Source organism: Delphinapterus leucas, chromosome 6 (genome assembly GCF_059928025.1).
Source record: "Delphinapterus leucas isolate spDelLeu-1000000601 "Yukka" chromosome 6, BTC_Dleu_Yukka2, whole genome shotgun sequence".
NCBI lineage: Eukaryota > Metazoa > Chordata > Mammalia > Artiodactyla > Monodontidae > Delphinapterus > Delphinapterus leucas.
The window spans coordinates 124,140,527-124,161,788 of NC_143134.1; the positions used below are offsets into that span (position 1 = coordinate 124,140,527).

Here is a 21,262-nt window from a genome sequence, read left to right on the forward strand (position 1 = left end):
AGCGCTGGGGGTTAGCGGGGCCTGGGCTACAGAGGGGCTGCCCTGACCCGCGTCTCCCCTCAGGGCGAAAGCCCCGAAAGGCCGAGTGAGCTGCAGCCTGGAGGCCTCTTTTAAGATGACCCGCACGGACCCGCCGGACCTGCTGGTGTCGACCGTGTACCAGGACATCAAGGTGGCGGCCCCGGGGCCCGTGTCGAGGCCCCCGCCATGTGAGCGCCCAATGGCCCGGCCTGCTGCGCCCGCGCCTTTCAACAAGCGCCACTGCCGCAGTTTCGATTTCCTGGAGGCACTGGACCGGGAGGCCATGGAGGCCCGTCCGGAGCCGCCGCCTCCGGAGCCCGCCGCGCCGCGCGCCCGATCCCGCGACGGCGAGCCACGGCGCCGCGCCCGCTCCAAGAGCGCACCCCGTGCGGCCCCGGGCCTGGCGCCCGCACCCGCCTCGCCGCCTGTGCCGCCGCGCCGAGGCCGGGAGGCCCAGCGGGCGGCGCCGGCCGACGCATCGCCCCGCCGGGAGCCCGCGTACCCCGCGCTGCGCGCACTCGCCAACGAGCTGCACCCCATCAAGCTGCAGCCTCAGCGGGGCGGCCCGGGCCGCATGGCGCCCCTGTGCGCCGCCGCCAACCGCTGTGCGCCGGCCGAGCCACCCGCGGGGCCGGCCCCCCACGTCCGCTGCCGCCTGGACGTCAAGCCCGACGACGCGGTGCTGCAGCATGCCGCCCGGAGCTCGAGGCCCTGCGGGCCCACCGAGACCGCGCCCTGGCCCCGCGCCGCCCCGCAGCTCCACGGCCTCACGGTGCCCGGGCCTCGCCACGTGGGGCTCTCGCTCACCCCCACCCCCAGTGACTCATACTGCGCCGACCCCCGGGCGCTGTACTGCGATGGGCCCCTTCTCGGGCCCCGAGACTACGCGGAGCGCCGGAGTCTGCCCTTCACCACCCCGCCGGGCCCCACCCAATTCTTCTACACCGAGGAACCCGAGGGCCACCCCGGTGGCTTCATGGCCAGCCCTGGACCGCCCTTCGACAGCTACTACCCCAGGCCCTTTCTGTCCGAAGAGCCACCCGGGCCCAGTCCAAGACGCGGAGGCGTCTACTATGCGGGGGAAGTTCGCACCTTCCCCGTCCAAGAACCACCCTCCCGTTCCTACTACGGGGAGGCCCCCCGAGCCTACGGCCCGCCCTGCGGCCCCCGCTACGCCCCCGAAGAGCCCCGGGCTCACCCCGCCGCCCGCCCCTTTTACACTGAGGACTTCGGGCGGTACCGCAATCGAGACGCCCTGACGCGGACTTACCCACACCCGCGCGGCAGCCCGGCCTGGGGCGACTGGGGCCCGAGGCCTTACCGCACCCTGCAGGTGGCGCCTCCTCCCCCGGACCCCGGCCCGTTGCTCGCCTCGTGGCACGGCGGCACAGGCACCAGCCCACCCCGGCTAGCGACCGACAGCCGCCACTACTCGCGCTCCTGGGACAACATCCTGGCGCCCGCGCCGCGCCGCGAAGACCCACTGGGCCGCGGCCGCAGCTACGAGAACCTGCTGGGGCGCGAGGCACAGGAGCTGCGGGGCACATCCCCCGAAGGCCGGCGCCCGCCCGTCATAGTGAACCTGTCCACCTCGCCCAGACGCTACGCGGCTCTGTCGCTGTCCGAGACGTCGCTGTCGGAGAAGGGCCGTATGGGCGAGGGCCTGGCCCGAAACTGGTACGTCACGCCGGAGATCACCATCACCGACAACGACCTGCGCGCGGCTGAGCGCCCGAGCGCCAGGAGCTGGGAGCTGCTGGGGAGCCGCCCGCGGCCGCCTCCGCCCGCCGTCCCCGATGGCCCCGCCTCTGGCCGCCAGCGCAGCCTCGAACAGCTGGACGAGCTCATCACCGACCTGGTCATCGACTCGCGGCCCCCAGCCGGCCAAGCGCCCGAGCCCGCGTCCGACGGCCTGGGCCGCCAGCTGCGGCGCCTGCTAGACTCGCGACCCTCGGGCGCCGGGGTCCCGACGCGGGCGCCGCGCTCGCCACCCCTGTCTGCCGGCAGCGCTGAGGAGCCCGCGGGCCCGGGGCAGGCGGCCGACGCGTCCCCGGAGCCCAGCGCTGACGAGGACGACCTGATGACGTGCTCCAATGCGCGCTGCGGGCGCACCGAGACCATGTTCAACGCCTGCCTCTACTTCAAGTCCTGCCACAGCTGCTACACCTACTACTGCTCGCGCCTCTGCCGCCGCGAGGACTGGGACGCGCACAAGGCGCGCTGCGTGTACGGCCGCGTGGGCAGCGTGTGCCGCCACGTGTTGCAATTCTGCCGCGACAGCGGCCCAGTGCACCGCGCCTTCTCGCGCATCGCGCGCGTCGGCTTCTTGTCGCGCGGCCGCGGCGTGCTCTTCCTGGGCTTCCCGAGTCCCGGCTCCGCAGACAACTTCCTGCGCTTCGGCCTCGAGGGGCTGCTGCTGTCGCCCACCTACCTGTCGCTGCGCGAGCTGGCCATGCACGCGGCGCCACTGGGCAGCTATGCTCGGGAGCTGGCGGCCGCCGGCCGCCTCTACGAGCCGGCGGAGTGCTTCCTGCTCAGCGTGTCCGTGGCCGTGGGCCCCGGCGCTGTGCCACCCGGCGCCCCTGCGCGGCCAGCTCCCGCGCCGCGCAGCCCCGGACCCACGGTGCGCAAGTTCGCCAAAGTGGCGCTGGCGGCCGGCAGCCCAGCACGGCCGCCCCCGGCGCGGGGCCGCGAACCCGACATGGAGACGTTGATCCTGACGCCGCCGCCCGGCACTGCGGGCCTGGACCAGGACGGCGAGGCGGGCCGGCGAGCACGCGAGGTGGCCTTCATCCACATCCAGCGAGAGCTGCGGCTCCGCGGCGTCTTCCTACGCCACGAGTTCCCGCGCGTCTACGAGCAGCTCTGCGAGTTCGTCGAAGCCAATCGGCGCTTCACACCCACCACCATCTACCCCACGGACCGGCGCACAGGCCGTCCCTTCATGTGCATGATCATGGCCGCCTCGGAGCCACGCGCGCTAGACTGGGTGGCCAGTGCCAACCTGTTGGATGACATTATGTGAGCCGCGAGGACGCGCCCGGGGCCCGCCCAGTCCACCCAGGGCCCACCCTGAACTCCATCCAGTCCACCCAGGCCCCGCCCCGAGTTCACAGTCCCCGCCCAGCTCGCCAAAAGCTCCGCCCCATTGCGTTCTCCACAGGCTCCGCCTTTCCCTCCGCCTTCCTGCGAACCCCCTTTCCCCCCAACCCCCAGACCAGTCCCGCCCGGCTCCCTCTCCCCCAGCTCGCCTTCGGGCCTCCCCAAGGGCCGGTCCTCGGCCGCTTGGTGCTCCCCGCTGGGAGGCGGGGTGGGTCTGAGGACCAGACCGCCCTGCCTTTACGCGGAGGGGTCACTGCTGCAGATCCCACCGCGCATAATCGGTTCGTCCGACCCCTGTCCGTCTGCAGGGCCTCCCTGGAACCTCTCCAACCCCGGCTCGCCCTGGTCCAGGAGCCCGAGTCGACCAAAGCCTAGTCCCGTCCCTTTAAACACACTCCCCACCCGCCTCCTGTGGTCTGGGATGCGTCCTGCTCAGAGGCCTTTCCCCTCTAGAGGACACCCTGATTGGCCTCGGTGTGTCCGCATCCCAAGCACGTCCTGGCCTGATGGGCAGGGCCGGCGGGGACCTGCGCGTGGTGTCTCCGCTGGCCCCCATCCCTGCTGTGCCGGACCATGGCAAACTGACGGCGCTGCCCGCCCTGCTGCAGAGGTTGGGCAAGCAGCAGTGAAGGGGTACTCGGGGGTCCTCAGCCAAGGTGCAAGACACCCAGCCAGAGGGAAGGGAGTCCTGGGCGGGGGAAGCAGAGGGGACGTATGGGTAGGGGCGCTGGCCAGACCTGAGACCTGGCTGGGCGTGAGTCGGGCTGCCTGCCCTCACCCGACAGGATGGCCCTAGGCGTGTGCCAGGGCAGACCCGGGGTGCAAACGGCAGCGCAGGCCCTCACCACACAGGGAGGCCGGAAGCAGGTATACAGGGAGGCAGGAAGCAGGTGCACAAGATGGATTTGCGGGAGGGGCCGAGGAGGCCGTCCAGCAGGGACCCTATTCCTAGGCACAGGGAGGACCAAAGAAGAGGGGCGTTCCCAGTTTGGAGCAGGGCGGGGAAAGCGTGGATGGGAGCAGGTTCGCCAGGGCGGTGGTCCACCGGAGGGGTGGGGGGCGCGATTAAACAAACGCCCCCGAGCGCTCGCTCTAGCTGTGCCCTATGGTGCGGCCAGGGGGCCCGGCTCCGGCCCTCGGGAGCGCACGCTCGAGTGTCCGTCGTTCCCCGCCCTCCCCCGGGGTGCCCGCTGGCCCTGGCCCGGGCTCCAAGGATGGCGAGTAACCTGGAGAGGGGGCAAGGCCGGGAGCCCGGAAGGGCCCTCCTGTAGCCCCCAGTCCCCCATTGGGGCCAGGTGGGGCATCGACTGAATTAAATTGTGGACCTCCCCCCCGCCAAACCCCGCCTCTGTTCCCGGCCCTCGCCCCTGACCATGCACCCGCGCCCATCTCCTTCCCCTAAATGCCTGTGCGCCTGCCTCGGCTCCGCGCATTTGCACCGGCCACGCGCCCCGCTTGCCCCACCCGCCTTCGCGGCCTCCCAAACTGGCCGCCGCGCCCCCGGCCTGGGTGCCTCCGCCTTCTGCCCCACGCCTGAGGGCCGGCCCTCCAGGAAGGACCCTGGGCCGGGATTATTTCCAGAGGGCGAGCGCTTTCGAACCAAGGAAAATAAAACTCGAATGTAGCCATTGCTGCCTCATTCTTTGTGCGGGGGAGTGGGTGGCACGCGGGACGGAGACTTTCGGAGGCGTGGGGGGGGCCTTCGGAAACCTGGGAGGGACACCATGGAGCAACGCGGAGTGGGAAGCAGGAGAGAGAGGCCCTCGGCCTCGGTGGGGGACGGGGGAAGGAGGCCCTCGGGCACGGGGTGGGGGGAACCCGGAGGGAAGCCAAGGGACAGCGGGAGCTGACAGCGGGATCGGTGTAGGGGAAGGGAGGCCTTCGGTCATGTGGGGGAGGGGGCCAGGGCCGGCGCGCGTCCCTTGGGCCTCATGGGCCTCCTAACCCCCACCAAATGGGCCTGTCACACCCCCCTCCTCCCCGCAAGCTCCCTAGAAAGGAACTTTTACGGGGGCTGGATTGAGTCACCACCTACTCCCGGTTCCAAGTTTCTCTTTAAGTGGAGCCGGCGTGGTATCTGGGCTGCAAGGAGCTGGATCGCGATTGGCCAGTCTGTGCCGCGGGTTGGCCGCGTGGTTGGCTGAGGCACTGGGCTCGGGCAGCATGACCCCGCAGGATTGGTCATGGGCTCCCAGGCCCCGCCTCCCGCACTGTCGGCGCTGCCCCGGGTCGCGTGGGGGAAGGGCCGCGGGCCGCAGGGGGTGAGTGCGCTCCGGGAACATGACGGCGGCGGACCTCCCCCAGATCCCCGACGTGGACATCGACTCCGACGGCGTCTTCAAGTATGTGCTGATTCGAGTCCACGCGGTGCCGCCCTCCGGGGCCCCGGCCGGGGAGAGCAAAGAGATCGTTCGCGGCTACAAGTGGGCCGAGTACCACGGTGAGGGCGGGGCGGAGGGGCAGGGGGCGGGGTCTCCGGCGTCTGTGGGCGGGACTAGCCACGGCTGTGGGCGGGGCCGAGGGGCGTAGTGGGAGGTGATCCTGTACCCGGTTTCATCCCTGGCTGGCCCAGAGGAGCGTGGAGTACCCAGATCTGGAGTACCCAGATGGTCCTGGAGACGAGGGGCTGCCATGGCCCGACTCCTCCCTCCTAGTCCCAGCGCCCCTGCCCGGGTGCACCCCCTCCTCCATTTCATCCCTTCCCAGAGGGTCTCCTCTCCTGGGGAGGGAGCTGCTCAGAGCGGGGCTTCAGACCCCTTCAGCCTTCAAGGGCAGCCAGGGCGCGTGCTGAGCCCCCCTTCCTATCCCAGCGGACATCTATGACAAGGTATCAGGCGAGATGCAGAAGAAAGGCTATGACTGCGTGTGCCTGGGGGGCGGGCGCATCTCCCACCAGAGCCAGGACAAGAAGATCCATGTGTACGGCTACTCCATGGTGAGCCCACAGCCTCGGGCCTGGGTGGGCCGAGGGCCCCAGTCCTGGCTTGGGGAGACCTGGCCCTCCAAGCTGCCTGACCTGGGGTGCTCAGTTTTCCGGCCCTTCTCAGCGGCAGAACCCTCCATCCAGGGCCTGTAGGCTCCCCATTTCTCACGTGGCATGACACAGGAAGCACACAGGGTGGGAGGGAGCCGCCCCCTGCCCCTCTGCTCTGACGGTCTGCGTGCTGTTCCTGGTCCAAAAGGCCTGACTGGCCGTCATCCTTTAGTGCTTTGAGGCCATCAGTGCTGGGGTGAAACTAAGAGGCCCCTGTCCCTCCCTTCACCAAGCTACCAGCAGATACACGGGGGCACCTAGAGGGGTCTGGGCCTCCAGGTAAAGGAACCTCCCTCAAGATCTGCTCACCCTGGTGGCCACGCTTCCACAGGAGAGCACCTGGGGTGGTCGGAGAGGATGACAGCCCCCTCCCGAGCTGGCCCCTGGTGTCCCTGCTGACCAGGCGCCCAGAGCCAGGACAGGGCTGTGAGAGCTGCCTTCTCCCTTCAGGGTTACGGTCGTGCCCAGCACTCAGTCTCCACTGAGAAGATCAAAGCCAGGTACCCTGACTACGAGGTCACCTGGGCCGACGACGGCTACTGAGGCCCACCTGAGGCCAGCCACCTCCAGCGGCCCACTTGGAACTCTGTTCTCAAGGCCGCCTCCCAAGAGGCTGGGCTGCACCCCCTGGCGCTTTGCCACCCTGGCCAGGCCTCAGTGCCCGGGGTTACCTCTCTGGGGAGAATTAAAAGCATCGTCACCTCCGCTGGTCCCTGAATGCTGTGTGTCTTGGCTTCTCTGTTCCTAGGTCACCTCTCTGTACTCCCGACTAGAGTGGGGGCAGTGGGTCACTCCTGGCTGCCCCTCACCCCGCTCCACCCCTGGGGGCCCCGGGAGTGGCAGTGCACACTCAGCCCTTTGGGGCCTGATAAGGGGGCCCCTGGGCTGCTGCCCCCGTTTATGGCCTGATTGCTTCTCCACACACCTGCTATCCCCAAGGACATCTGGGAGGAGACCTGATGAGCCCTTACGCAAGGAGCTAGGGCTGAGTCCCTCGGGCCTGCCGAGGCAGGGACCCATCCCAGTGTGCGGGGAGGGCAGGCGCCAGCAGCCACCCTCCTGGCCAGCTGCCAACTGAGGTCATGAGTCAGGCAGTCTACGACCCCTCGACTCCAAGGTCAGGTCCCACGGCCCTGCGCCGCAGCCACAGGCTCTGCTCCAAGTAAACAGGCAGGGCTTCAGACTCGGAGCTGGGAGCCCCTCTCCCAAGACCCTTCTCTTGGCACAGGGCTGTGGGGAGCGGAGGTGCCCCTTGCCGAGGCTGTGACCCTGCCGTGCCAGCCTCCTGTGAGCCTCCAGGGCCCTCACGGGAGCCTGTCCAGGCAGGCACCATTGTGACCGCGTTTGAAAACGAGGAAAGACTTCCCCGGTGGTCCAGTGGTTAAGAATCCGTCTTGCAATGCAGGGAAGGCGGGTTCGACCCCTGGTCGGGGAGCTAAGATCCCACGTGCCGCGGGGCAGCTAAGCCCACGCACCGCAACTACTGAGCCTGTGCGCCATAACAAAAGATCCCACGTGCGGCAACTAAGACCTGACGCAGCCAATAAATAAATAAATTTTAAAACAAAGATGAGGAAACTGAGGCTCAGGTGAGACAAGCTCCCCAGGCCGCACGGTAGTAAACTGTGGGTGGAGCCTGGCTCCAAATCCTCCATGGGGGTCGGTGCCACAAGCCCCAGAGTCTCTAGGTTCCTCTGGACTCTGTGCCTGGCAGCGTCCAGCCCACACTGTTCAGGACACTTGTTGACGAATAGTCTGTCCATCGTTTGTAAGAGCAAGCGAAGAGGAACCCACAGGCTGAGTTATGGAGGCCAACGTCCCGGGTTGCTAGGGCTGCCCCAACCCATGCAGGGAACTCAGGGGCTGGGTGTGGGGTTTGCACAAGCTGGTTTCCTACTGGCAACCCGGGCCAGGCTGAGTTGAATTCCCAGCAGGTGTGGGGTCAGAGACCCCAGGAGAAGCGGCCGAGGCCGGTGTCACTCGGTGCCGTCTCCAGTGGGGCCTCCACCCGGCAGGGCTGGGCAGCAGTGGGCATGATGGTCGGAGCCTGACCTTTGGCCTGAAGGAGCCAGGCAGGTGGGAGCTCACCTAGGCCAGGGGCCCCTCTCCTGGATGCTTTTACAGCCGGGTGCCCGTCCTTGTCAGCGCAGGGCGGGGCCAGGCGAGGGGCTGCAGGTACAAGTGGGGCTGAGCCCTGCTCTCCGATTAGAGCAGAGTCAGCCGGTGGGGCCTCGGGCTGATAACCAGGAAAAGTCCCCACCAGGCTGGCCGGTGTACACACTGCCCCTTGGTCTCCCTCCCTCTGCCCTGACCATGTCTCTGCCCGGCCACCTCCTGCCCGTCTTGGTCCTGCTCCTGGGTGAGTCGTCGGGCCTGGCTCCCGAAGCAGGAATGTCCGGGGGCTCGGGTGCTGGGCCTACAGAGAAGGAGGGGTTCAGGCCCTGGACGGCCTGCAGTAGGGGACGCAGGCGAGCCCTTGGGGTCCTGGGGATGGCCCCGCTGGGGAAGGGTGCTGCTCTCCCTGGCCTCGATCTCCACCTGGGCTCCAAGGTGAGAGGGCCCTGAAAGCAGATGGCAGTCAGCCACCTTGACCTGGACAGAGCTTTGGGGGGCCTGGGCCACCCGCTGATGCATCGCCTTAAGGGGGCTCCCTGATGGCAGCCCCTCCGGTTTCTTGCTGGGCTCCTGTTCTCTTCCCCAGGGAGTGTCCCACATCAGGGGTCCTTGGTCCCTCGCTCGCCCACGCAGCCCCCATCCTGACACGCAGGCAGCCTCTCCAGGTTCAGTCATTCTCTGCTTGGCCCTGACAGGGACCCCCCAGGTGGCAGTTCTCTGGGTTTCAGGCCCCCAGACACAGACCCAGCCCCCTCCCTGCATGACTTCCTGGCCTGGACCCCAAAGCAGTGTGACCTATGTCCCGGGATGCCCGAGTCTGAGCAGTTTCTGGGCCATGGAACAGTCCCAGGCAAACTGGGATGTGGGGTCTCCCTACCCCAGGCCACCTGGCTGTCTCTCTGTTGGCAGCAAGGTCCCCGGGCTGGGCCTGGGGCCCCAGCCGCTGCAGACCCCCCCGCGAGGCCGTGTGCAACTTCGTGTGTGACTGCAGGGGCTGCCCCGACGAGGCCCAGTGTGGTGAGCCGGGGCCGGGCAGGGAGCGGGCAGGGCCGGCGCTTGCAGGCACCCCACCTGACCACCTGCCCTGCAGGTTACCACGGGGCCTCACCCACCCTGGGCGCCCCCTTCGCCTGCGACTTCGAGCAGGACTCCTGTGGCTGGCGGGACATGAGCACCTCGGGCTACAGCTGGCTCCGAGACCGGGCAGGGGCCGCGCCGGAGGGTCCAGGGCCGCGCTCGGACCACACTCTGGGCACTGACCTCGGTGAGGCCTGGGCGGGTCTCCACACCAGCCCTCCCCTCTGTGCTTCCCGCCCAGTCTCCTGACCTCTCGGCCCGGCCAGGCTGGTACGTGGCTGCTGGCACACACCGTGGGAGAGAGGCAGCCACCGCAGCCCTGCGCTCCCCAACCCTGCGTGAGGCAGCCCCCTCCTGTGAGCTGAGCCTCTGGTACCACGTGGCCTCTGGAGGTGCGGGTCCCGAGGGGAGGGACCGGGAAAGGAAGGGGAGCTGCCGCAGAGACGGGAGGGTGCCCCCAGGACGGGACGGGCAGGGGTCCTGGGGCAGGGCGCAGCAGCCACCGGGCAGGGGGAGGGGTCCCGGGGCCTGAGATGCCTGGGACGCCCCACTGCAGGTGTGGCCGAGCTGCGGCTGGAGCTGACCCACGGTGTGGAGACACTGACCCTGTGGCGGAGCTCGGGGCCCTGGGTCCCAGGCTGGCAGGAGCTGGTGGTGCCCACCGGCCGCATCCAGGGTGACTTCAGGGTGAGACGGGGACGGTCGCATGGTGGGGGCAGCGAGGAGGGTCTGAGCTCTGCCTGAGATCCCAGGGACCTCGCTCTCTTCAGGTGACCTTCTCTGCCACCCGAAACGCCACCCGCAGGGGTGCTGTGGCCTTGGACGACGTGGCCTTCTGGAGCTGTGGGTTGCCCAGTAAGGTCCCCAGGCCGTGAACGCACACCTGGGTGGGGGAGGGGTTAGCAGGAGCCCGTGGTCCCCTCATTCCGGCCTTGAGCCTCTCCCCAAGCTGCCCTGACCTGGAGCCTTGGGGTGGGGTGATGTGTTAACCCTCCCCCACCCTAGCCCCGCAGGCGCACTGCCCCCTGGGGCATCACCATTGCCAGAACAAGGCCTGCGTGGAGCCCCACCAGCTGTGCGACGGGGAGGACAACTGCGGCGACGGTTCAGATGAGGACACGCCCACCTGCAGTGAGCCGGGGCTGGCGGGGCTGCGGGCGGGGGTTGTCCCTTGGCACGGTCCTTCTGAGGGTGAGGCAGCTCCTGTCCACCTGGAGCTGGGGCCATCAGCGCAGGCCCGGGGAGGCGGGGGGCCCAGGGAGGAGGCCCCGCGTGGTAGCCGGAGCCCCGCTTCCTGCCCTAGACCACCACACGGCCACCGATTTTGAGAGGGGCTTGGGCCTGTGGAACCGCTCAGAGGGCTGGGCCCGGAACCACAGCGCGGGCGGCCCACAGCACCCCGCCTGGCCGCACCGTGACCACAGCCGGAACAGCGCGCAGGGTGAGGCCCCCCAGGGACCCCGGCCGCCACCCGGGCCACGCTCGGCCACAGCACCCCGGCCACCCCGGCTCACGCCTGCTGTCTCCCCAGGCTCCTTCCTGGTGTCCGTGGCAGAGCCCAACGCCCCAGCCATCCTCTCCAGCCCCGAGTTCCAGGCCTCGGCCCCCCAGAAGTGCTCGGTGAGGCGGGTGGAGGACACAGGGTGGCCACCCTGATCGCCTGGGCCCTGGAGAGCCTCCCCTGACATGCTCACTCCCCTTCCAGCTCACCTTCTATCACTACCTGCACGGGTCCGAGGCTGGCTGCCTCCAGGTGTTCCTGCAGACGCGGAGCACTGGCGCCCCCCAGGCCGCTGTCCTGCTGCGCAGGCGCCACGGGGAACTGGGGGCCGCCTGGGTCCGAGACCGCGTTGACATCCAGAGCAAGCACCCCTTTCGGGTGAGGCTGGCGAGGGCAGCACCATGCAGGGACATGGGGAGGTCCAGGGGCCCCTCAGGGAGTCCGGGCTGGGCCCCTCCGCTGTCTCAGCAGGAAGGCAAGCCAGAGGGGAGGAGGGGCTGCCTGCCGAGGCCCCTCCTGCAGGGCTGGGGTGGTGACGGGAGGGAGCGTCCAACGATAGACAGGTACGAGGTGTGGGTCGTGGGGAGAGGGCTCGAGGGAGCAGACCCAGGGATGACAGAGCCGCCTCCACCCTCAGATCCTCCTGGCCGGGCAGACGGGCCCGGGGGGCGTCGTGGGCCTGGATGACCTCATCCTGTCTGACCACTGCAAACCAGTCCCAGGTGAGCCTGCTGGGCACCCCCCCCCCGCCCCCCGTGAGGAGAAGCACAGCCCCCACCCACCTGCCTGATCCCTGCTCTGCCCCCACAGAGGTGGCTGGCCCACCTCCTGGGCTCTGGGCTCCAGGTCCCCGGTCCCAGCTGTCCAGCCTGCAGCCCTGGAATTTCTGCGAGCCCGGACATCTCTTGTGTGGGGACCTATGTGTCCCCCCGGAGCAGCTGTGTGACTTCCAGCAGCAGTGCCCTGGGGGCGAGGACGAGCAGGAATGCGGTAAGAGGCGGAGCTGGGTGCGGGGAGCCCTCACCTCCCTTCCCCCAGACCAGCCCCCGCTCGCAGTGGTGGGCGGGGCCGTTCACACCAGCTGCCATTGCAGGCACCACGGACTTCGAGTCCCCCTCGGCCGGGGGCTGGGAAGATGCCAGTGTGGGGCGGCTGCAGTGGGTGCGTCTCCCGGCCCAGGACAGCGGGAGCCCTGGCTTGGACGCCAGCGGGGCCGCTGGTGAGGCCCGAGTGCCCCGCCCAGGGCAGCCTGCAGCCTGCCTTCCAACTGCACCCGCACAAGGGTCCCCGCTCTGCTTCTTTTCACCGGGGAGGGTCTCTGAATTGGGGGGTGTCCCCCATTCTCAGGAATCAGCTCTGAGAGGCCTGCTCTTCCCCAGGGCACTTCCTGTCCGTGCAGAGGGCCTGGGGGCAGCTAGCAGAGCAGGCCCGCGTCCTCACACCCACCCTGGGCCCCTCTGGCCCCCGCTGTGAACTCCACATGGCTTACTATTTTCAGAGTCACCCCCAAGGTACCACTGTCCCTCCAGGCCCTCTGCCCAGCCCTGGGGCGGAGGTGGGGCGGGCCAGCCCACAGTGACCCCTTACCAGGCTTCCTGGAGCTGGTCGTGGTGGAAGGCAGCAGGCGTGAGCTGGTGTGGCAGGCCGCGGGCAGCAGTTCCGGGGGCTGGAAAGTGGACACAGTCCTTCTCGGGGCTCGCCACCGGCCCTTCCGGGTGAGGCGGGCAGCCTGGGGCGGGGGGCGAGGGGCACGCGGAGCTGGCCCTGACTTACCGGCCCGTCCCCCACGCCCCCGTGAAGCTGGAGTTCGTTGGGCTGCTGGACCTGGACGGCCCTGGCCAGCAGGGCGCCAGGGTGGACGGCGTGACCCTGAAGGACTGCAGCCCTGCGGCGGTCACCGAGAAAGGTGACCACCGTGGCCCAGTCCCCACCCAGGGGCCTCCCACCCAGGCCTCCTCGAGGGACCCCCAGGAGTCCCCAGTCCGGGAGCAAGTCTCTCCCCCTGTCTCGGGGCTCAGGAGGGGTGCGGGGGCTGCTGACCCCCCAGTGCCTTACCCCCAGAGATCTCCTGTAACTTTGAGCGGGGCACCTGCGGCTGGCACACTGGCCACCTCACAGATGCCCACTGGCACCGAGTCGAGAGCCGTGGCCCTGGGTACGACCACACCACAGGCCAAGGTGAGGCGGGGCGCCCCGACCTGGGGACAGCTCTCAGACTCGGAGCGGCCTCCCATACCCACCCCGGGGGCCTCCCAGACCGGACTCCCAGGGGGCAGAGGGGAGCTCTGGGCTGAGTGTCCCCAGCCTGGCGTCTCTGCGGCTCAGCCCCGCGGCCCGCCTGCAGGCCACTTCATGCTCCTAGACCCCACGGAACCCCCAGCCCAGGGCCCTGGTGCTCACCTGCTCACCTGGCCCCAGTCACCCGCGGCCGCTCAGGAGTGCCTCTCCTTCTGGTACCACCTCTATGGGCCCCAGACCGGTGAGACCCCGTGCTGGGCGGGGCCGTGGTGGAGGCCCACGGGGGGCCCGAGTTCTGTCTCTGGGCCCGTCGGGGCTCTAGGAGGGGTGAGAGGCAGGAGTCGGGGTCTTGTCCCCTCCAAACCCTGCCTCCCCCTAGGGACTCTGCGCCTGGCAATGAAGCGAGAAGGGGAGAGAGAAAGGCACCTGTGGTCGCAGTCTGGCACCCACGGCAACCGCTGGCATGAGGCCTGGGCCACCCTCCACCACCCGCAGGACTCCAGCGCCAAGTACCAAGTGAGGCCTGGTGCCCGGCAGAGGTGGGCAGGGCAAGGCCCCAGCCAGCTGACCCCCTGCTGTCCCCCAGCTGCTGTTCGAGGGCCTCCGGGACGGGTACCACGGCACCATGGCGCTGGACGACGTGACTGTGCGGCCTGGGCCCTGCTGGGCCCCCAAGCGCTGCTCCTTCGAGGACTCGGCCTGCGGCTTCTCCACGGGGGGCCGGGGCCTCTGGACACGCCAGGCCAATGCCACGGGCCAGGCGGCCCGGGGCCCCCCTGCAGACCACACCACAGAGACGGCTCAGGGTGCCGGCAGGGGGTGGGGCAGAGGCGTGGGGTGGGGGTGGGGAGCTGGGGGGCAGGGGCGGGGCGGGGGGGGGGCCGGCAGGCTGACGCTGGCACCCCCCAGGGCACTACATGGTGGTGGACATGAGCCCGCAGGCCCTGCCCCGTGGCCACGTGGCTTCCCTGATTTCAGAGGAGCACAGGCCCCTGGCCCAGGCCGCCTGCCTGACCTTCTGGTACCACCTGAGCCTCCGCAACCCAGGTGAGGGGCTGCCGGGAGCAGGGCCCATGGGTCCCCTCAGGCCCCTGCGTGGAGGCCGCTCGGGAGCCGCCCCGCTGCAGCTGACCGGGGCTGTGGCTGCTCGGGCGGCAGGCACCCTGAGGGTCCATGTGGAGGAGGCTGAGAAGAGGCAGGTGCTCAGCATTGGCGCCCATGGAGGGTTCGCCTGGCGCCTGGGTAGCGTGGACTTGCAGGCCGAGCGGGCCTGGAGGGTGAGCGGGGTGGAGGGCCCTCCTCACCCCCAAGGGCCATCCAGTGCCGACCAGAAGCGAGCCCCCCCGCCCTGTGCCCGCCCAGGTGGTGTTTGAGGCCGTGGCCGCCGGCGTGGAGCGCTCCTACATCGCGCTGGACGACCTGCTCCTCCAGGACGGGCCCTGCCCTCGGCCAGGTGGGAGCCCGTGGCCTGGCCCTGGGACCTGCTTGGCTCCTGGTGGTACCGGCTCCGTGCCTCCCCCGAGACGCCTGGCCTGACCTCTACCCCCCGCAGCGGTGGTGCCCCGGGGACGGGGGCAGCACCGCTTATTGCCCAAGTCCCTTGCAGCTTCCTGTGACTTTGAGGCTGGTCTGTGTGGCTGGAACCATCTGCCCTGGCCTGGCCTGGGCGGGTACAGCTGGGACTGGAGCAGTGGAGCCACGCCCTCCCGCTACCCCCAGCCGCCTGTGGACCACACCCTGGGCACAGAGGCAGGTGGGTCTGAGTCGGGAAGGGACCCCAGCGCCATACACACCCCCGGCCACACACCTCACTCACCCCAGTCCGGGCCAACCGGCCAGCCCAGCCAGGCTCCCGCCAGGGTCAGAGGCCAAAGGTCAGGGGGGGCTGGCTCCATCCGGTCCACGGGGCACCGTGCCCTCTCTCGTTGCCAGGCCACTTTGCTCTCTTCGAAACGGGCGTGCTGGGCCCAGGGGGCCGAGCGGCCTGGCTGCGCAGCCAGCCACTGCCCGCCACCGAGGCCTCCTGCCTCCGCTTCTGGTACCACATGGGCTTTCCTGAGCATTTCTGTGAGTCGGGCCGGCAGCGAGGGTGGTGGGGGAACTGGGCACGGGGGCAGCCCCGCCTCCCGCCGGGTCGGGGGCCTGACACCCCTGGCACCCTGCTCTCAGACAAGGGTGAGCTGAGGGTACTCCTGAGCAGCGCCCGGGGTCAGCTGGCCGTGTGGGGCGCAGGCGGGCGCCTGCGGCACCAGTGGCTGGAAGGCCAGGTGGAAGTGGCCAGCGCCGAGGAGTTCCAGGTGAGGCCGGGCCGCCCAGAGCCGGGGGACCTCAGGGGGCTCAGGAGCTCAGGAGGGGCCATCCTCCTCCTCGGGCCCACCCAGCCTCTTCTCCCTCCCGGTTAGATCGTGTTTGAAGCCACTCTGGGCGGCCAGCCAGCCCTGGGGCCCATTGCCCTGGATGACGTTGAGTACCTGGCCGGGCAACGTTGCCAGCTGCCTACACCCAGCCAGGGTAAGCCCTGCCCCGGGTCTGAGCCTCCACCAGCTTCGGTGGTTCACGGCCCCTGTTCCCTCTGCACTCCGTGCTCCCACTTGCAGTCAGGCCAGAGACCACAGCCAGCCTCGTGCTGGAGCACTTGCTACTCTTTTGTGACAACGGCGGGGTGGGGCCCTCACCTGGGGCCACGACTCCCCCAGCTCCGCAGCTGGCAGCCGCCTGCCCACCAGGGCCCGGCCTCAGCTGGGAGCCTTGTGTGGGCACGACCGGCGCCCCTCCTTTAGCGGGGGGCGCAGAAGTCCTCAGGGTTGTGGGGACGGCCGTGCCCGGGCGTGGGGCTGACAGGGAGGGCTCGGATCCCAGGTCACGCGCCCTGCGCCCACAGGAGACACAGCAGTGGCCACGTCGGTGCCAGCGGTGGTTGGCGGCACCCTCCTCCTCCTCATGCTGCTGGTGTTGCTTGGACTTGCGGGACGGCACTGGCTGCACAACAGGGGGGGCTGCCCCTTCTGGGGGGAGACGGACACCGTGGCCCCCAGCTTTGACAACATTCTCTTCAACGCGGTAGGAGCCCTGGGGGGGGCGGCGGGCAGGAGCCCCTGAGCCCTGCACTCGGCTGGACGGTGAACAGGACCCTCCCACACGCGGGGCCACCGCTGCCCGGTGGCCACAGATCTCCTCCTTCCTCCTAGGGCCATGTCACCCTGCCAGCATCGGTCACCAATGACCAGTAGATGACGCAGAGAAGACCCCGTGGCCCAGGGACCAACACCTTCCCCACCCCCGCAGGACACGTCGAGTCCCTGCATCCCTCACCCTCACAGGGGCCGCAGCTACATACCCCAGCAATAAGTGGCCCGGCCCACAAGGGACCCCCCGCTGGCCAGCCAAGGTTGAGGCCAGCAGGAAGCGGGGGCTCCCCGGGGTTCCCCAGACCCAACCCGACCTGCCCAAGTGGATGTGCTTGGGGGCCCCTCCCACGTGCCTCAGTGGCTCAGGAGACTGGAAACAGGCAGGCCCCGGAGACGGCACCAGGGGCTAGAGGCACCAGGAGGGAGGCGCAGCGGGACCTGAGAAGCCCCTGCCCCAGGCCGAGCGAACCTCCGGCCAGCCTAGTGGGACTCCGACCCAGGCCCATCAGGGGCCCCACCTCACCGGGCGATTCTGCATTTGATTTAAGACAGAGAGAAATCCCCAGAGCTGCTGGTGACAGACTTAGGAGCAGACACTTAACTGGGTCCAAGGTGGCATGGAGCTGGACTTGTAGGAGGAATGCCCTGATATGTCCCCTGTCCCAAATAAAGGTCGCCGTGTCCACCCTCCCATGGTCAAGGTCCCCACCCACACGCCACCCTCATCTAATAAAATGGAGCTGAGTCTTTCTGACCTAGGGACAGTCCCAGGCTCTGGTCTTCCACGAGGGAGATTCAGACACCACCTGCCACGTCTGGAAGGCCCCCCGGGCATGGCTGTCCTAGGGGAGGGGGTGACGGCCACACCTGCATGGCCAGGTACTCCCTGGACTCCAGCCCACCTTGCCACCCCAGCCCACTGGGCTCTGCACGGAACGATGTGACCAGGGACTCAGTGCCAGGGGAGGGCCAGGGTCTGGTGCCAAGAAGCTGATGGACACCCACTAACCGTCCCAGCAGAGGTGACAAGCAACAGCCTGCAGAACGACCCTCCTGGCCCTCAGACTCCCCCCACAGTGCTTCATGCAAACAGCCCTTCGCCACACTGGGGGCCAGAGGGAGGGGGAGCTGCAGGCACAAGAGACGAGACCGGACAGCAAGGATTCAGCACCAGCAGGAAGGGCGACAAACGTTTATTAGCTTCTCTACGAGTCGGGCCGGACACGCAGCTCCTCTCCCAGACGGTGGCTGCCCACCGTGTGCGAGGCGGTTCCCCCTCCGAGCTCCCTGGAGCCACAGCCGTGACAGGGCAGACCCCGGGGGAGAGGAAGGCAGCGCTCTGCACCCCACGTGAGGGACGGGGACAGGAAGGAAAACAATCAGGAGAAGCAAACACGCTGCAAGGTTTTGTTAGTTTGACAGCAGGTACGGGTAGAGAGGGTTCCCGGGCAGGGCTATCGCCCTGTGTTCCGCACGGCCGGTGAGGAGACCCGCGCTGGCGCTGGTGGTCAAGGGGAACCAGCCAGACGAGATCAGCCGGAACGCACTGATTTCGAGGCTTTGTGCTCATTTCGCCCTCGGCCCCTTCTCGATCGGCTTCCCAATGTCTCTCCCCCGGAGCTTGAGGCCTGAAAGAGCCACCGGCCCATGACCACTGCAGCTCGCCCCTGGGTCTTCAAGGCACAGGGAAGCTCCACAGCACCCCTACCCACTGCCCCGGAAGGGGCAGCGGCACCCGCACCGACCCTTGAGCGCGTCCCAGGCTCCACTGGAGGTGGGGGGCAGTGGGCGCGTGTGTGGAGGGGCGGGAAACCGATGAGCACCACGCCCACCACACTACTAGCTTCCACGCCTGACTCTGAAGAGCACGTGCCTGCCCGTCTTTGTGGGGACAGAGGACGCCCCTCCCCAGAACTAGGCCTCCTCGCTCTGGGAGCCACGCTGCCGCCAATGCTGGGGGCGGGGCAGGGAGAGCGAGGCCCACAGCACAGGGGGCTCGGGGAGATGCCAAAGGGGGAGGCGCCCAGACACTACATGCTCGTGGGAATTTTCTTCAGGCTCCGGAGAATTCCGGGGCCCCAGGGGCCTTCCTGCGCCCCTCCTCACCAAGCCCACCCAGGAGGGGCGGCCGTACCGTGCGCGGTCAGGCAGTGGCAGCCGAGACCCACTGAAGGATGGCGGGACACTCACCGATGGCTCTCTCGATCTTGCCCAGAACCTGGTTGTTAGGAATGGCCCGGCCACTCTCATAGTCCGCGATGACCTGTGGCTTTTCGTTGATTTTCTAAAGAGAACGTGTATTTGCACACGTCAGTTCCAGAAGGAGATGCTGGGAGACTAGAACACAGCCAGGTGAGGCGCCTCAGGCGCCGACCCCCGGGGCACTGTGCAGGCCGAGGGTCTGAGCGGATAGCAGCTCAGGAAGTTACAGCTGACTCGTGTGGCCCCCCCGAGAGGCCTCAGGGTTCCCGGGGCAAGAACGAACTGAAGCCCTCAAGTCACCAGGCGAGCGGACCCCACGCCTCCCGCCTGCCCGACCACGGCCTGGGAGGAGGGGACCCGCCGTGCTCACCGTCGCCAGGTCCTTCTGCGTCAGTCCTTTGCCCTGCCGGCCCTGCTGGATCACCTTGCCCACCTCCAGGGTCACCCGGTCGTGGTGCAGCTCCTCGGTCTCCCGGTCCAGCTTGGCTGTGTTCTTGGTGATCGAATGCTGTTTGTTCTGGCCGGCGGCCCCTGGACCGGCACGAGGCAAGAGCAGAGGAGAGGGTTTGCAATGAAGCCGAAGGAGAGCCATTTCAGAACGGGAACCAGGCCCAAGAGGCGCCCTGTGCCCAGGGTGACGTGCTAGGCCAGGCCACCCAAAGTGGGGACAAGAGCACGCAAAGGACAAGTCCAGAATCTGTGAACTAAGAAGGAGAACAATCCCTCCTGACCTACGCCAACCACAGCTGCTCTCACAAGATCCCTGACGTCGCCCAGCTCTGCAGCGGCTTCAGCTGCCAGCAGCCACCCGACAGCCTGGGGGCAGCACTCACGCATCTGCAGGTACGAACCCCAAGAGCACCCCCCGGTCTTGCGAGTGGACACACGAGTACCTACATTTCTTGGAAGTCTCCACATCTTCTCCTCGTCTCTGAGCTGCTAAGATGGCCTAGAAAATTAGCAAGTGTTTTTCGGTCAAAATTAGCTTTGCAGTATTTGGCAAACACCAGTTTAGGCTGCTGTCAGCCAGTCAGCGCACTGCTAACGCCTGGTGCTTTTTGAGCCCGTGAGCTCCGAGCTCATGCCCCTAAGCGCCGTGCTACGTGCCTAGTACCTGATGCTTTTTCAAGGACTGACAAGCAAATGCTGGGTTTAAACCAAAGCCCGTTATACAAATCCCTCTACAACCAAATATCCAGGCAACTCTCAATAAACTCCTGCTAAGGAAAACAGAAAGAGCTCACATCTTTGCTGCTGAAAACAATGTGCTAATGGATTCCTTCCAGAAACCCACACTTGAAATAGATTTACCTCTCTAGTACACTCTCCTGCAAAAGCAGGAAGGAACGTCAAGTGAGGACCTGGTCTGGCCTTCCTCAGCCAATCCGGCTCCTAATAAAAGACAGTACGTCGCACAAAGCCTGCAGCCCCCGTCCCCAACATCAGCAAAGACAGCGACACCCCCTGATCTACAGTCACCGGATATTAATGTAGTGTATTTCTTGAAGCTTCTGACACCTCAGAGACATGACTGTGCGACATTCTCAGTGTGACAGGTGCACAGATGCTTTCTAGAGCTGTTCACATGATTCCTAGCTGTGGCTATTAAGTTTCCTTTGGAAAAAAAAAAAAAGAGAGTGAGTTTGGTTCTGACTAACTGAGAAGTCCTGGGCAGGTCAATGAATGCTGATCACCAGGGCCAAAACTAGTCCTGGCCCAGACCTGGCACTGCGTGTCTAAGGCTGGCCCAAGGCGGCCTGAGAGCAGAAACAAGCAGGGGTGGGGACTAAACTGCCCTTCCCCTTTTCCCTCACATCGACTCACAGATGAACCCCGGATGGACTAGCCAGGGAACCTTCTGCCCCAAGTACCCCTCAGGGCATGCCAGCTACCCTTGCAAGTTGGGGACGCAGGGTCCACCTGCACGCTGGGTCCTAGGCCACCTCAGCCTGGGGCCAGGGACCCCCTATGACCGGCAATGTGCTTCAGTGGGCTCCACAGGCGGCAGCGGACTGGCCAGGCACCCGGCAGCCCGCAGAAGCGGGAAGGAGACCCTGGGGCGGGGGTGCCAGGCAACCGTGCCCCTGTCCCATCCCTTCCCTGGACCCACCACCTATCTGCGCTCCATCCCCCATCTCCGCCCCGAGGTCCACCCCGCTAACCTCGCCCCGCTGCCCTCCAGTCCCTATGTACCTGTCCCCACCAAGAGGTCCAGCGCCTCGCCCGCAGGCCTGTGTCACTGCCCTAAGACCATCCGGACCCTTCCACCCCCACCCCGCCCCCGTCTCCCACTCCTGCCCCCGGCCCCCGCCCCCTGTCCCCGCTCCGCTCCCACCCGGTCCCTGCTCCAGCCCCCACTCCCCGCCCCCAGCCCCGCGTCCGCCCCGCCCGCCCGGCCGCTCCTGGGCCCCGAGGCCCGCGCTGCGCCCGCACCTGCTTGGACTTGGCCTGGGCGGCCGTGGGGCCCTTTTTGCGCAGCACCGTCACCGTGTCCCAGTCACTCTCAGCCATGGCGGGGCAGGCGACGCTGGTCCGGCGGCTCCGCGGCAGCTGCTCGAAACCCGGCGACGCGACGACCCCTAGTCGCTCGGGCGCTTCCGGCGCCTGCCTCGGGCCCGCCCCCTCCTCCCATTGGCCGGAGGCTCTGGGGGCGGGCACTTCCCGCGGCTCGGGGCCAATCCGTGCCGGATCATCTGTGGAAACGCCGGAGGTGCGTGACGTGGGGCGGGAGAAGTCGCGGCCGGGGCGTGTGGCCGCTGGGGGGCGTTGTGGGGAGGGCGGGGGGGGCCAGGGGCAGCTGGAGGGGCGCTTGGGAGCGCTGGGGGGTGATGAGGGGCATGTGGG

At 68.0% G+C, this 21,262-nt stretch overlaps 4 protein-coding genes and 1 long non-coding RNA gene across 7 annotated transcripts in view; 3 read left to right on the forward strand and 2 right to left on the reverse strand.

The window, feature by feature from the left end:
- Positions 1 to 3,260, reverse strand: part of LOC149749071 (uncharacterized) — a 25,594-nt gene extending 22,334 nt beyond the window's left edge. Inside the window, exon 1 of the long non-coding RNA XR_016393692.1 lies at positions 2,453 to 3,260. This is a non-coding gene — a long non-coding RNA (uncharacterized LOC149749071). The remainder of the gene's footprint in view (positions 1 to 2,452) is intronic.
- Positions 1 to 4,770, forward strand: part of AJM1 (apical junction component 1 homolog) — a 7,137-nt gene extending 2,367 nt beyond the window's left edge. Inside the window, exon 2 of the mRNA XM_089914023.1 lies at positions 64 to 4,770. Within this exon, the coding sequence (XP_089770149.1) occupies positions 116 to 3,046 (2,931 nt within the window). The 5' untranslated portion in view covers positions 64 to 115 and the 3' untranslated portion in view covers positions 3,047 to 4,770. The remainder of the gene's footprint in view (positions 1 to 63) is intronic.
- Positions 4,771 to 5,311: 541 nt separating this feature from the next.
- Positions 5,312 to 6,875, forward strand: PHPT1 (phosphohistidine phosphatase 1). Of its 2 annotated transcripts, none has more exons than XM_089914028.1 (3): positions 5,312 to 5,563; positions 5,934 to 6,058; positions 6,489 to 6,599. In XM_089914028.1, the coding sequence occupies exons 1-3, from the start codon at positions 5,404 to 5,406 to the stop codon at positions 6,516 to 6,518; spliced, it is 315 nt and encodes a 104-aa protein (XP_089770154.1). In that variant the 5' UTR covers positions 5,312 to 5,403; the 3' UTR covers positions 6,519 to 6,599. The 2 variants fall into 2 exon arrangements, with proteins under 2 accessions (XP_089770154.1, XP_022433847.1); XM_022578139.3 differs by lacking the exon at positions 6,489 to 6,599 and adding an exon at positions 6,608 to 6,875 and having other exon boundaries at positions 5,319 to 5,563.
- MAMDC4 (MAM domain containing 4) lies at positions 6,851 to 17,410 on the forward strand. The gene is made up of 27 exons (XM_089914031.1): positions 6,851 to 9,289; positions 9,363 to 9,536; positions 9,616 to 9,741; positions 9,906 to 10,036; positions 10,120 to 10,204; positions 10,355 to 10,480; positions 10,653 to 10,790; positions 10,881 to 10,969; positions 11,055 to 11,228; positions 11,488 to 11,572; positions 11,661 to 11,840; positions 11,944 to 12,069; positions 12,230 to 12,361; positions 12,441 to 12,565; positions 12,651 to 12,765; positions 12,912 to 13,028; positions 13,195 to 13,329; positions 13,468 to 13,604; positions 13,675 to 13,894; positions 13,998 to 14,365; positions 14,451 to 14,541; positions 14,695 to 14,841; positions 15,021 to 15,155; positions 15,258 to 15,385; positions 15,491 to 15,599; positions 15,970 to 16,148; positions 16,277 to 17,410. The coding sequence occupies exons 1-27, from the start codon at positions 9,133 to 9,135 to the stop codon at positions 16,316 to 16,318; spliced, it is 3,771 nt and encodes a 1,256-aa protein (XP_089770157.1). The 5' UTR covers positions 6,851 to 9,132; the 3' UTR covers positions 16,319 to 17,410.
- On the reverse strand, positions 17,395 to 20,959 carry EDF1 (endothelial differentiation related factor 1). Of its 2 annotated transcripts, XM_089914027.1 has the most exons (6): positions 20,852 to 20,944; positions 19,730 to 19,810; positions 19,316 to 19,367; positions 18,789 to 18,949; positions 18,407 to 18,500; positions 17,395 to 17,844 (listed from the first exon to the last, which is right to left on the reverse strand). In XM_089914027.1, the coding sequence occupies exons 1-6, from the start codon at positions 20,927 to 20,929 to the stop codon at positions 17,783 to 17,785; spliced, it is 528 nt and encodes a 175-aa protein (XP_089770153.1). In that variant the 5' UTR covers positions 20,930 to 20,944; the 3' UTR covers positions 17,395 to 17,782. The 2 variants fall into 2 exon arrangements, with proteins under 2 accessions (XP_089770153.1, XP_022433843.1); XM_022578135.3 differs by lacking the exon at positions 19,730 to 19,810 and having other exon boundaries at positions 20,852 to 20,959.
- Between the last annotated feature and the right edge of the window lie 303 nt (positions 20,960 to 21,262).

What these genes read in the sequence shown, in the direction of transcription:
- PHPT1 (XM_022578139.3), top strand. Translation starts at nt 5,404, where the DNA reads ATGACGGCGGCGGACCTCCCCCAGATCCCCGACGTGGACATCGACTCC. An exon ending in CAAGTGGGCCGAGTACCACG is followed by an intron (nt 5,564 to 5,933) that starts GTGAGGGCGGGG and finishes TTCCTATCCCAG; the next exon opens with CGGACATCTATGACAAGGTA. An exon ending in ATGTGTACGGCTACTCCATG is followed by an intron (nt 6,059 to 6,607) that starts GTGAGCCCACAG and finishes TTCTCCCTTCAG; the next exon opens with GGTTACGGTCGTGCCCAGCA.
- MAMDC4 (XM_089914031.1), top strand. Translation starts at nt 9,133, where the DNA reads ATGTGGGGTCTCCCTACCCCAGGCCACCTGGCTGTCTCTCTGTTGGCA. An exon ending in GCATCCAGGGTGACTTCAGG is followed by an intron (nt 10,037 to 10,119) that starts GTGAGACGGGGA and finishes CGCTCTCTTCAG; the next exon opens with GTGACCTTCTCTGCCACCCG. An exon ending in CGGGCCCTGCCCTCGGCCAG is followed by an intron (nt 14,542 to 14,694) that starts GTGGGAGCCCGT and finishes AGTCCCTTGCAG; the next exon opens with CTTCCTGTGACTTTGAGGCT.
- EDF1 (XM_089914027.1), bottom strand. Translation starts at nt 20,929, where the DNA reads ATGGCTGAGAGTGACTGGGACACGGTGACGGTGCTGCGCAAAAAGGGC. An exon ending in CAGGAGAGTGTACTAGAGAG is followed by an intron (nt 19,368 to 19,729) that starts GTAAATCTATTT and finishes CTAATTTTCTAG; the next exon opens with GCCATCTTAGCAGCTCAGAG. An exon ending in CGCAGAAGGACCTGGCGACG is followed by an intron (nt 18,501 to 18,788) that starts GTGAGCACGGCG and finishes CGTTCTCTTTAG; the next exon opens with AAAATCAACGAAAAGCCACA.